The 13,856-nt window shown below is 42.8% G+C and overlaps 1 protein-coding gene across 6 annotated transcripts in view; it reads left to right on the top strand.

Moving 5' to 3' along the window:
* Nucleotides 1–13,856, top strand: part of LOC124003588 ((E3-independent) E2 ubiquitin-conjugating enzyme UBE2O-like) — a 53,736-nt gene that overhangs the window by 25,886 nt on the left and 13,994 nt on the right. For 4 of the 6 annotated variants that reach the window (XM_046311952.1, XM_046311951.1, XM_046311953.1 and 1 more), the window contains exons 2-10: nt 3,073–3,132; nt 3,527–3,637; nt 4,819–4,916; nt 5,018–5,081; nt 5,575–5,718; nt 5,881–5,990; nt 9,816–9,966; nt 10,179–10,311; nt 10,634–10,988. In XM_046311952.1, coding sequence (XP_046167908.1) covers nt 3,073–3,132; nt 3,527–3,637; nt 4,819–4,916; nt 5,018–5,081; nt 5,575–5,718; nt 5,881–5,990; nt 9,816–9,966; nt 10,179–10,311; nt 10,634–10,988 — 1,226 coding nt within the window. The remainder of the gene's footprint in view (nt 1–3,072; nt 3,133–3,526; nt 3,638–4,818; nt 4,917–5,017; nt 5,082–5,574; nt 5,719–5,880; nt 5,991–9,815; nt 9,967–10,178; nt 10,312–10,633; nt 10,989–13,856) is intronic. The other 2 variants (XM_046311954.1, XM_046311956.1) reach the window with 1 other exon arrangement.

Genomic DNA, 13,856 nt, shown 5'->3' with positions numbered 1-13,856 from the left:
CTCTCACACACACGCGCACACACACCCTTCCCTTCCACTTCATAACCACACTTCCTCCCTCCTAATTTTCACTCCTCTTTTCTTCCTCCTAATCATCTCTCATCCTGCCTCCCTCCTCTCTCCTCCATGATTCTATTGTAGGTGATGGCATCCGGCTGGCAGCTGCCACCCATTCAAACTCCAGCCAGAGGAGCAGCTTGCCACTACTAGCGCTAGCCACATTACACTGATTAGTATTATGGAGCATGTTGGCGCCCCACCACTAGCCTATCCCTGGCTTACTGAATAACTCTTGCCTTTGAAGAGATCTGTCTGTCTCCCCACATTTTGAGAACAGTACGTGTCGTCATTTGGAAAATGGAATAGACAGCAACGAGCTGATTTGCCTCCCGAGGGAGTCCGGTGTTGAGTGGTCTGTGTGTAATTCCCATGTTCTCATGTTCGTCTACTGCATCAACATGGTGGATAATTAAAGATACGACTAAATTAGAGCTAAGACTGAGAAATACAGACTGGAAAGGCTAGTTTGAGTTACTGTATCTTATTGGGATTCTGTTTTCAAAGGTATCACCTGTTTCGGATAGAAATGTATGGAGTAGAACAGATATGGTCTTTCAAGGAGTATGTTCGTTCTTCATTGCATTTCTCCCTGCAACATTCTGAACATTTCACCTCAACATGTGTGTTAACAGGAGAACGGTGCTTTGAGGCACAGGGTTTCCCAGTCATCCCCTGATAAGGCATCTGTTCCCCCCCCTCAGTTCTTGGGTTTTGTCTAGAAGGGATACAGCTTTTGTCGATTGACTTCTCGTAGCATGCTTAGGATAACTTGCGCAGCAGCCTAGGAGAATAAGGTTAGGGAAAATGATTTTTTTTTAAAGCAACTTTTGATGTTAAATTTGATTAAAATATGTATCATCTAGACATTACCCAATCACAGTTTTACCCAGTCAGTCCCAACCCTATGTATCATCCTTTCTACATTCACTCATTGATTACTTCCACCCAGTAAATTCTGCATTCATTTAGTAATTTCCCTGTATGCCAATTCCTTCATTAATCTGTCTATCCACCCACCAACCTATTAGGCTATTGCTGTACATAGGGCTGCCAGGGTATATAGATAATTTGTAATTAGTAGTGCCTTTCTTAAACTGCCACTTATCTGCTGCATTGGTGGTATTTTGATATTTTATTCACTGTGATATTTTGTAGACTAACAAGGGCATCATTCCAACAGTATTTTCCCAGTTCTGTGTGGCCAGAGTGAGACTGAACTGTACCCTCTGACATCCAAATGTTGATCTTCTACTCGAATGCTCTTATTCGCGCTTCCCCAGAGATCCCTGAATAAACTCAGTGCATCGTCTATAGACCACATCTTTGCTGTACGACCTTGCCTTTCGGATGAGAGAGACAGGCAGGGGGAAGTTGCGGTTAAAGTCGAGACTTTCATACCTTATACTATATACAGTGCCTTTGTATTCAAACTCCTGGACTTTTTCACTGTTTTGTTACGTTACAGCCTTATTCTAAAATGGATTAATTAAAAACAAATCCACAACAATCTACACACAATACCCCATAATGACAAAGTTAAAACAGGTTTTAGAAATTTTAGTCAATGTTATTAAAAAACAGATACCTTATTTACATAAGTATTCAGACCCTTTGCGATGAGACTCAACTGAGCTCAGGTGTATCCTGTTTCCATTGATCATCCCTGATGTTCCTACAACTTGATTTGGAAAGGCAATCGACTGTCTAAGGTGACCAAGAGCCCAATGGTTACTCTGACAGAGCTCTAGAGTTCCTCTGTGGATATGGGAGAACCTTGCAGAAGGACAACCATCTCTGCAGCACTCCACTAATCAGGCCTTTCTGGTGAAGTGGCCAGACAGAAGTCACTACTCATTAAAAGGCACATGATAGCCCACTTGGAGTTTGCAACAGGCAAAAAGAGACTGACTGTAAGAAAAAAGATTCTCTGGTCTGATTAACTTTTTGGCTTGAATGCCAAGTATCACATCTGGAGGAAACCTGGCACCATCCCTTTTTTAAATTTAACCTTTATTTAACTATGGCGATGTTTTTCAGTGGCAGGGACTGGGAGACTAGTCAGGATCGAGGGAAAGATGAATGGAGTAAAGTACAGAGATCCTTGATGAAAACCTGCTCCAGAGCACTCAGGACCTCAGACTGGGGTGAAGGTTCACCTTCCAACAGGAAAACAACCCTAAGCACACAGCCAAGGCAACACAGGAGTGGCTTCGGGACAAGTCTCTGAATGTCCTAGAGTGGCCCAGCCAGAGCCTGGACTTGAACCTGATCAAACGTCTCTGGAGAGACCTGAAAATAGCTGTGCAGCAATGCTCTCCATCGAACCTGACACAGCTTGAGAGGATATGCAGAGACGAATGGGATAATCTTCCCAAATACAGGTGTGTCAAGCTTGTAGAGGATTATACCCAAGAAGACCTAAAGCTGTAATCCCTGCCAGAGGTGCTTTCACAAAGTACTGCGTAAAGGGTCTCTATACTTGTTTAAATGTAATTATTTTATTTGTTATTTTTTACCCCATTTGTTTTATTTAAAAAATAAAGTGTAATCTATTTTTGCATTGTCATTATGGGGTATTGTGTGTAGATTGATGGGGGGGGGGAAATAAATGTGGCAATTTTAGAATAAGGCTGTAACGTAACAAAATGGGGGAAAAGTCAAGACGTCTGAATACTTTCCGAAGGCCCTCTCATCAAAGGTGTTGTATGTACATTATTTTTTGGTATAGGTGGGATTATGTGCAGCACCCTACAGGTACTACTGCTTATTGTAATTTGGAAGAGGCTGACTTGTATTTAGCACAGCCATCTCACTGCTGCGTTATCACTATTGGTATCAGATAGCAGTCATAAGACTTGGGTCAGATGAGATGATTGGGTCGGTAACCGGGACCGAATGGCATTCCAGTTGCCAAGATGCTAAAATGACAGTTTAAATTAGAGGTCTGTCTTGTCTATGTATTCTATGATGATCTCATCTCACCCGCTCTCTTTTCTCCACCCTCTGTTGCAGCTGAAACTTGTAGATCGATCCATCGTTATCCGAGACATTGTGCGGCGGATGAATTCTAACGTAAGCGGAGCTCCCTCCCCTGTCGTATCACTACACTGTGTTAGCTGATGACACCCTACGTGACCGGCGTACCAACACAGGATGACTGTACAGGCTGCAGTGTTTTTATGTAGAATCTGCTAACGTGCCTTTATCAGAAAGGGCTTACATGCATGCCCTCTTTGTGAAGATGGGAATTGATGCAAGCACACTAATGTATTGAGTAAACATTTTAACGTATGTGTAGCTTATTCTAATATTTAACACCTGTCCCCAGGTGGTATTTATTGAGTTAAGTTGACTAGTGATAGAAAACAAAAATTAAAACGCACTGACACACATTGGAGCGTTGTTTTTGGCTAGAGTGTCAGGGTGATGGTGATATGGTAAACCTTGTCTTGTTTGTGGTTTCCAGGACAACCAGTGTGGCATCGTGACCGACATCGACATAGAGTGTGCTGTAAAACTAGTGGGGACCAACTGTGTCCTGTACCCCGTCAACAGTAAAGACCTACATCACATCTGGGTAAGAAAAAACAGATGGACACAGTATTCACTTGACCACACTGTCCACAGAGGAGTTGCAAGATGGAAACATTTCCACATGTGATTTATCAAATACAATTATTATTTTTGTCCTTCTCGAGTATCTCCCGTAGTAGCCTATGCCTTGAAGGTTGTCCATAATTTACTTCTTTATTCTATATACACTACCGGTCAAAGGTTTTAGAACACCTTTATTATTTTCTATATTGTAGAATAATAGTGAAGGAATCAAAACTATGAAATAACACATATGGAATCATGTAGTAACCAAAGTGTTAAACAAATATTTAAGATTCTTCAAATTGCCACCCTTTGCCTTGATGACAGCTTTGCACACTCTTGGCACTCTCTCAACCATCTTCACCTGGAATGCTTTTCCAACAGTCTTTAAGGAGTTCCCACATATGCTGAGCAGTTGTTGGCTGCTTTTCCTTCACTAAAGCAAGTCTCTTCTTATTGGTGTCCTTTAGTAGTGGTTTCTTTGCAGAAATTCAACCATGAAGGCCTAATTCACACAGTCTCCTCTGAACAGATGTTGGGATGTGTCTGTTACTTGAACTCTGAAGCATTTATTTGTGCTACAATTTCGAGGGGGGGGGCTGGTAACTCTAATGAACTTACCTTCTGCGGAAGAGGTAACTATGGGTCTTCCTTTCCTGTGGCGGTCCTCATGAGAGCCAGTTCCATCATAGCGCTTGATGGTTTTTGTGACTGCACTTGAAGAAACTATCAGAAAATAAATCCATATTGACTGGCCTTCAATGTCTTTAAGTAATGATAGGCTGTCGTTTCCCTTTGCTTATTTGAGCTGTTCTTGCCTTTAATATTTCTTTATTTTTTGTTTAATCTTTATTTAACTGGGCAATATGTACTTGGTATTTTACCAAATAGGGTTATCTTCTGTATACCACCCCTACCTTGTCACAACACAACTGATTGGCTCAAATGCGTTAAGAAGGAGAGAAATTCCACAAATGTACTTTTAACAAGGCACACCTGTTAATTGAAATGCATTCCAGGTGACTACCACATGAAGCTGGTTGAGAGAATACCAAGAGTGTGCAAAGCTGTCAAATATAAAATATATTTTGACTGGTACTGTATATGTACCACGTCGATGTCTCTGTTACAATAATTTGTTTCATGTGTGTTTCCTGCTAGTCTTTCATGTATGGGGACTACATAGCCTACGACTTCTGGCTGGGGAAGGTGTACGACCTAACCAATCACATCATCCTCAAGCTGTCCAATGGAGCCAGGTACAGAATCTGTCCCAGTATGAGTGTCATTTCAGAACTGTTTAATTTACATCGATATGTCTGCTTCATGCTTAGCTCAACTCCTCCCTCTACTACTGCAGGTGTTCCATGAATGTGGAGGACGGCGCCAAGCTGTACGACGTCTGTCCTCACGTTAGTGACTCGGTAGGTGAAATGCAATGAGTTTTTGTGTGAAAACGTAGCCGTCTGCTGGCTAGGTGGAAGCAATATGAAATGAACTTGACCAGAGATAGATGTGTGATGCTGGGGGTCAATTCCATTTGAGCTGGGTCAATTTAGGAAAACGATTTTAGATAATTGAGTTTAAATGGTATCGACCCTAATCTTGTTTAAGGTAGCAGGTTGCGTGCATCCAATATTAATCGGAAACTGTTGTGCTTTGACTGGGAGTGCCTAGGTGTTACTTATGTTCACATCGGCTGTTATTTCATACAACCGTGTATATGTAGTCAACTATTGAAAGCAAAGAGAGAAAAAACACTGAAGGTTGTTAAGTACTAGCTATGTTCCCCTGTCATTTGTTGACATGACCAATGAGCAGCAGGATATCTTCCAGATCTTTTTAGATTCTCCATGGACTGGGTTAGGGAAACTGCCTCTGTTTGTTAGTAATATGCATCTCCTCCCTGGTTGGTAGGGTCTGTTCTTCGAAGAGGCCTACGGTTTCTACCCAGGCCAGGTGCTGATCGGGCCAGCCAAAGTCTTCTCCAATGTCCAGTGGCTCTCCGGGGTCAAGCCCGTACTCCGTAAGAAGAGCAAGTTCAGGGTGGTGGTCGAAGAGGTATGAGGCAATTTACGTATTTTATAGTGCATTATTATTAGTTTTCCTGTGTTTTACTGACCAGATAACCTTACCACCTAATAATAGGCTTAGCTACTTCAGTATGTGTGATGTCACTGCTCTAAATGGTTCTCTGTCATGTGACCCCCCCCCCCCCCATAGGTCCAGGTGGCGGAGTTGAAGGTGACGTGGATCACCAAGAGTTATTCCCCCAAGGGCACAGACAGCGTCTACCCCCCTCCTTCTACCATCTCCCAGGAGAACCTCTGCAGGTACTATACTGTCTGTTCATTCCAAGGCTCTACGCTGACCTTTTGAAATATTTTTTTACAAAGAGCACATGAGCGCCTAAGTTGAAAATAAATTTAGGAGCATAATGAAAAATATTTGAATATTTCATTTTTGTAGGCGCACTGGTACTCCTAAATAAAAAATTCCAGGTCGCACAGCAAAATACTTTTCCCCCCGCGTATGTGAGTAACATGGTCGCACTAGAGCCTTGCATTCGTTGACTGACTCATCCATCCAGCCATCCACACTCAGGGAGCATAGAGGCTGCAGTTTTCCGTCACAGATATGCAGTGTATGGACAGTATTTCCACACACATTATATACACACCTCACAATCACATCTCTCACTCACACCTGCATGTCTTAATTGGATGCTTACATGAACACGGTGGTGTTGTAACTTTATAAAAAAGGACCGCAATAATATTTGCAAGCTGCACTGTAAGCCTATGGGCGTAGCTGGAGAAAGAGCAGTTCTCCTTAAAGTTCCAAACGGTCAAAACCATTATCTTTTGAGACAGGTGAAATCCAAAGCTGTTCTATATTAATATTATATTATGTCCAACGCCCCTGAGGAAAATTGAATTAGCATAATAAAAGCATCCTCATTTAAAAAATCTGTCAATGTATGCATTGGATGCGACTCAAACCACTGCATCTACAGTTGAAGTCGTAAGTTTACATACACCTTAGCCAAATACATTTAAACTCAGTTTTTCACAATTCCTGACATTTAATCCTAGTAAAAATGTCCTGTCTTAGGTCAGTTAGGATCAGCACTTTATTTTAAGAATGTGAAATGTCATAATAATAGAATGATTTATTTCAGCTTTTATTTCTTTCATCACATTCCCAGTGGGTCAGAAGTTTACATGCACTCAATTAGTATTTAGTAGCATTGCCTTTAAATTGTTTAACTTGGGTCAAACGTTTCAGGTAGCATTTCACAAGCTTCCCACAAAATGTTGGGTGAATTTTGGCCATTCCTGACAGAGCTGGTGTAACTGAGTCAGGTTTGTAGGCCTCCTTGCTCGCACACGCCTTTTCAGTTCTGAACACAAATTTTCTATGGGATTGAGGTCAGCCAATACCTTGACTTTGTTGTCCTTAAGCCATTTTTCCAGAACTGTGGAAGTATGCTTGGGGTCATTGTCCATTTGGAAGACCCATGTGCAACAAAGCATTAACTTCCTGACTAATGTCTTGAGATGTTGCTTTAATATATCCACATTTTCCTGCCACATGATGCCATCTATTTTGTGAAGTTCACAAGGCCTTCATGCAGCAAAGAACCCCCACAACATGTTGCCACCCCCGTGCTTCACGGTTGGGATGGGGTTCTTCGGCTTGCAAGCCTCCCCCTTTTTCCTCCAAACATAACGATGGTCATTATGGCCAAACAGTTCTATTTTTGTTTCATCAGACCAGAGGATATTTCCCCAAAAAGTACAATCTTTGTCCCCATGTGCATTTGCAAACCGTAGTCTGGGTTATATCATGGCGGTTTTGGAGCAGTGGCTTCTTCCTTGCTGAGCGGCCTTTCAGGTTATGTCGATATAGGACTCGTTTTACTGTGGATTTTTTTTCACCTTTATTTAACCAGGTAGGCTAGTTGAGAACAAGTTCTCATTTGCAACTGCGACCTGGCCAAGATAAAGCAAATCAGTTCGACACATACGACGACAGTTAAACATGGAAAAAACAAACGTACAGTAGAAAAAGTCTATATACAGTATGTGCAAATGAGGGAGGTAAGGCAATAAATATGCCATGGTTGAGAAGTAATATAGCAATTACACATAGGAATGGTAGATGTGCAGAATATGTATATATGAATGTATGGCATTGAAGCTCGTCTGGAGTTTAGTTAAGTGTCCAAAGAAGGGCCAGAGGTATACAGGATGATGTCGTCTGCGTAGAGGTGGATCAGAGAATCACCAGCAGCAAGAGTGAGGACATTGATGTATACAGAGAAGGGAGTCGGACCGAGAATTGAACCCTGTGGCACCCCCATAGAGACTGCCAGAGGTCCGAACAACAGGCCCTCCGATTTGACACACTGAACTCTATCAGAGAAGTAGTTGGTGAACCAGACGAGGCAATCATTTGAGAAACCAAGGCTTTTGAGTCTGCCAATAAGAATGTGGTGATTGACAGAGTCGAAAACCATGGCCAGGTCGATGAATTCGGCTGCACAGTAATGTCTCTTATCGATGCCGGTTATGATATCGTTTAGGACCTTGAGCGTGGCTGAGGTACACCCATGATCAGCTCTGAAACCAGATTGCATAGCGGATATAGAGACTTTTCTACCGGTTTCTTCCAGCATCTTAACAAGGGCCTTTGCTGCTGTTATGGGATTGATTTGCACTTTCCTTACCAAAGTACGTTCATCTCTAGGAGACAGAACGCGTCTCCGTCCTCAGCGGTAGGATGGCTGCGTGGTCCCATTGTGTTTATACTTGCGTACTATTGTTTGTACAGATGAACGTAGTACCTTCAGGCGTTTGGAAATTGCTCCCAATGATGAACCAGACTTGCGGAGGTCTACAATTTTTTTCTGAGGTCTTGGCTGATTTCTTTTGATTTTCCCATGATATCAAGCAAGAGGCACTGAGTTTGAAGGTAGGCATTGAAATGCATCCACAGGTACACCTCCAATTGACTCAAATCAATTTTCCAAGCTGTTTAAAGGCACAGTCAACTTAGTGTATATACACTCCTGACCCACTGGAATTGTGATACAGTGAATCATAAGTGAAATAATCTGTGTGTAAACAATTGTTGGAAAAATGACTTGTGTCATGCACAAAGTAGATGTCCTAACCGACTTGCCAAAACTATAATTTGTTAACAAGAAATTTGTGCAGTGGTTGAAAAACAAGCTTTAATGACTCCAACCTAAGTGTATGTAAACTTCCGACTTCAACTGCATCTATGTCGCACTTCCGCATCTGCGGTGAATGTTGAGAGTTAGAGTGGTGTTTGTCAAACCCTGAGACATCTGAAAATAGGTGTTCTCACAAAATCATCTGTAGTGTCCGAACGGTTTGCTCGACGACTCCCACAAGCGTCTTGGGAAACATCTCAAGTCAGTTCAGCCCATCTGCCGAGTTGTTTCTGTTGCTTCCGAACAGTTTGGGCTCCACACTAACATGACCCTGTGTGGATAGCTGAGACTCTACATGTCGGTTGTTTTGCTCTAAGATGCCCATAGGCCTTGCATGACCAGTCTGAAGGTCCCCAGGTTTGAAAAAATGTGTGGAATTATATATGGAGAATGTTTAGTGCCAAAAATGTGTTTGTATGATCTAATAGCAGTAAGGCCAAGTACAATTTGTAAAAAAAAAAAATTGTTGCCTAAAATAAGGGGTTAAATACATCTACAAAAAATAACACCTATTACCTCATCTTTCTTACATCTCCAATGTAGGACAGACACTTCAGTAAGGCCAAAAATATTTTTTCATAATATTTTTTTGATACTTCAAGGGTTGATTGGTAATTTCTGCAGATAAATATTGACATATTACTAGTAAAAATGTAAGTATCTGCTGAAATGATCAGTGGGTGTTGGGGAATCTGATGGTGGCTCAAGTGCCTACACACAGCTTTGAAGTATCCAGCTCAGTATACAATTTTAATTTAGAATAGAGAATGAAAGTGTTCATGCAACAAATGTTAGTGCATCGTGTCAAAGCCCATGTATCAAGATGGAGAGATGCTCATCCCTAACACACCCATTCTTTTACTTCTATGATCCTTCTAATAACATGCTCCCCCTACATGTGTTTGTTCTGATCCAGAGTGAAGCGTCTGGGCTACTACGACCACACCCAGAGGCAGCTGGGGGAGAGGGCCCTGTACGTGTTCCCAGCCAAGGGAGACACCACACACATCACCTGTGAGTGGCCCGACGGAGCTCCTGGACTCCCAGAGGACCCCGTAGCCAGGAAGGTAGGTGTGTGTGTGTGTGTGAGAGAGAAAGGGAGAGGAAATCTTTCTAAATATAATACTTTTTGTCCGTGTCTGTCCCCGTTTTTAAATGTGTGTGTGAAACAATTGATCACAAATTTGACTCTGATTGTACGGATACTCCATGTATCCAATTTTCTTCCCTCAAAGCATGCGCTAACTGTTTATTTTTGCCATGTTTCGTGTTATATCAGTGTCCTATGACAATGTCCTTCCTGCAGTTGAAAAGAATGTTCAAGAAGGAGTTGTTAGGAAAGAAGCCCAGTGAAAATACAGACACACAAGGTGCCAACCAGCACTCCACGGACAACACGGACAGCCTTGATGGTAAATGCTGCTTTTATTTATACCTATGTTGGTCATCAGACATTTTTTCCTTGTCATTTTTTGGCAGATATCCTCACTTTAAACAGGTGACGAGCTCAATTTTTATTTTATTTTAGAATCATTTCTGTCTCAATACAATCTACCACTGAGTGCCCATCTGATAACAGCACACCTTGTGCAGAGTAGTTCGCCCCACAATTAAAATCTATTCTTCATGCTTAGGTCAGTCCCAAGTCACTGCATATACTGTACCACTAGTCAATTTTGCATGTAAAACCAACTCAACGATAATCAACCGTGTCGTCCCCCTCCCCACACCCAGGTGACCTCAAGCCTGACAACACCCACCCAGACTCCACCAACCACACCGCGCTCCCCCGTCCTCACCACCCCAACAACGGCCCCAACCACACCCTCCAGCCCTTGCCCCTGTGCCCTCCCCTCTCTGACCCATGGCCCGAGCCCGCGGAGCAGGATGCAGACGATGAGGCGGGGGCGGAGGACACGGACGACACGTTGTCGCTGACGTCGTCGGCAAGTAGCACCGCGTCGTCGCAGAGCGGCGGTCTGGGGGGCCTGAACAGGAAGAAGAGCATCCCACTGTCCATCCGCAACCTGAAAAGGAAGCACAAGAAAAAGAGGACCAAGTTCTCCCGCGAGTTTAAGCCCGGCGACAGGTGAGCCAGTTGTCAATCAAAACAACTTGTATTCATAATATGCCATGTGACTACAAATGTAGCGGACTACAAATGTATATAAATGACTACAAATGTGGCAGACAAGGTCAGAGCCTGGGCCACACTTTAGTCCTCTCCCCTCCTTCTTTCTACCTTCTCTCCCTCACGCCCTCCCTTTCAGAACTTCAGCTATTCCTCCCTCTCTTGCGCCCTCCCTCCATTTTTCTCTCTCCATTCAGGACATGTCCCTTCTCTGGCCATTCTCTTCTCTCCTTGGCGCGTGTAAAGCATGATCAATAGCTTGCTGGCAAGAATTCAGCTACCCGCTGGCAAAAATGCTGCATCCTTGACCCCAGTGTCACTTGTATTTATTGTTTGCCACATGCGTAGTAGTACAGCGCCCCTGAAGAAAATAAGGGTGAAGTGCCTTGCTCAAGGACACATTGTGCCTCTCCCAGCTTCTCATGCCTCCCAGCCTTGTACACATAATTTTCCTCCGTCTTAGGCCAGAGACAGAGGCTGCATCCGAAATGGCACCCTATTCCTTATAGTAGTGCACTACTTTTGTCAAACAGGGAATAGGGTGCCAATTCCATTTGGGATGCATACACACAGAGCGGGGTAACCTTACACCCACTCCTCAGCCAAACAGACCAGTGTTCATCGATCCAACATCTTGTCTCCTAGAAAATGTCCTCTCCTCCTTACGAACCTTCTGATGGCTTGTTACTAATTACGAGGATCGATTTCAGGCTTATTTCCCGGAGCAGATGTACATTAATGACCCTGGGTGTTATTACGCTGTGTGGATGCTGCCAGTGACAGTGTGACCTGGCCTTGTTTTCACATCTTGAACCTAGCACCCATCCAGTACTAGTACCACTCTATGGTACTACTAGGCCTTGTACTAATCTAGTGCCAATCCAGTACTAGTATCAATCTGAATATAGTACCAATTCAATATTAGTACCAATAACAATTTACAGATTATACTAGCATAAATCTAGTGGTATTGGTGCATTGTGGAAATGAATACGCTCACTACCGCACTCGCTCTCCTTGTGGTTCTCTGACTAAAAACTCTATAGTTAAGTTCCTTTTGTTATAAAAATCACGCCGATACCAACAATTAGCTATGCACCATTAGGTTGACGTTTCCAAATAGGTTGACGTTTGGGTTGATGTAACCTTTTCTCAAGACATTGCAGAATTCAAGTACTTCAATTTCTACCAGGCGCCATTCAAAAAAAGTAGCAGGTTTTCCAAGGCTGCATATCTGATATTTCCTATATAGTGCACTACTTTTGACCACAGCCTTGGTTAAAAGTAGTGCGTTTATATATAGGCAATAGGATTGTCCAACAAAATTGTCCAAGTTCAACTTTTCCCCTGATGCCTTGAGATGGATGAAATCATACCTTGAAGGCAGAACTCAGTGTGTCGGAGTGAGCAATGAGCTGTCGCCCACTCGTAGCTATGATGTGGGCGTGCCCCAAGGGTCAATACTGGGGCCCCTCCTGTTCAGCCTGTACATTAATGATGTGCCTTCTGTCTGTACTGGGTCTGAAGTTCAAATGTATGCAGATGATACAGTGATATATGTGCATGCAAAGAGCAAACAACAAGCTGCACAAGAACTCACTACTGTAATGGTCCAGGTTACAAAGTGGCTCAGTGACTCGTGTTTGCATCTCAATGTGAAAAAAACTGTTTGCATGTTCTTCACAAAGAGGGCAACAGATGCTACTGAGCCAGATGTCTATGTGTCAGGGGAGAAGCTCCAGGTGGTATCCGATTTTAAGTACCTTGGCATCATACTTGATTCCACCCTCTCTTTTAAAAAGCATGTGAAAAAGGTAATTCAAATAACTAAATTCAACCTAGCTAATTTCCGATTTATACGAAATTGTTTGACGACAGAGGTAGCAAAACTGTACTTCAACTCTATGATACTCCCCCACTTAACATACTGCTTGACTAGTTGGGCCCAAGCTTGCTGTACAACATTAAAACCTATTCAGTCTGTCTACAAACAGGCTCTCAAAGTGCTTGATAGGAAGCCCAATAGCCATCATCATTGTCACATCCTTAGAAAGCATGAGCTTTTGAGTTGGGAAAATCTTGTGCAATACACCGACGCATGTCTTGTATTCAAGATCCTTAATGGCCTGGCTCCCCCTCCACTCAATATTTTTGTTAAACAGAAAACCCAGACATATGGCAACAGATCCACAAGGTCTGCCATGAGAGGTGACTGTATAGTTCCCCTAAGGAAAAGCACCTTTAGTAAATCTGCATTCTCTGTGAGAGCTTCCCATGTCTGGAATACACTGCCATCAGACACACATAACTGCACCACATATCACATTTTCACAAAATGCTTGAAGACATGGCTAAAGGACAATCAGACTTGTGAACATGGTCCCTAGCTGTGTGTTGCCGCTTTCCATGTTGTCTGTTGTCTGTAGCTTGTGAGGTGTGGAAACACTTTGTTGCTTTTATGAATTTTGTCTTGCTGCTTTTTGTTCTATGTTGCTCTGTCTGTATGCTACGTCTTGCTTGTCCTATGTTGCTCTGTCTGTATGCTATGTCTTGCTTGTCCTATGTTGCTCTGTCTGTATGCTATGTCTTGCTTGTCCTATGTTGCTCTGTCTGTATGCTATGTCTTGCTTGTCCTATGTTGCTATGTCTTGCTTGTTCTATGTTGCTATTGTCTATATTGTAATTGTTTTTAATAACCTGCCCAGGGACTGCGGTTGAAAATTAGCCGGCTGGCTAAATCCGGCACTTTTACTGAAACGTTGATTAATGTGCACTGTCCCTGTAAAAATAAAAAATAAACTCAAACTCAAACTCAGGATGCCATTT

This window comes from Oncorhynchus gorbuscha, linkage group LG18 (assembly GCF_021184085.1).
Source record: "Oncorhynchus gorbuscha isolate QuinsamMale2020 ecotype Even-year linkage group LG18, OgorEven_v1.0, whole genome shotgun sequence".
In the NCBI taxonomy this organism is placed as follows: domain Eukaryota; kingdom Metazoa; phylum Chordata; class Actinopteri; order Salmoniformes; family Salmonidae; genus Oncorhynchus; species Oncorhynchus gorbuscha.
The sequence above is the reverse complement of the archived record's forward strand: the minus strand, read 5'-3'. Positions and strand labels throughout refer to the sequence as shown.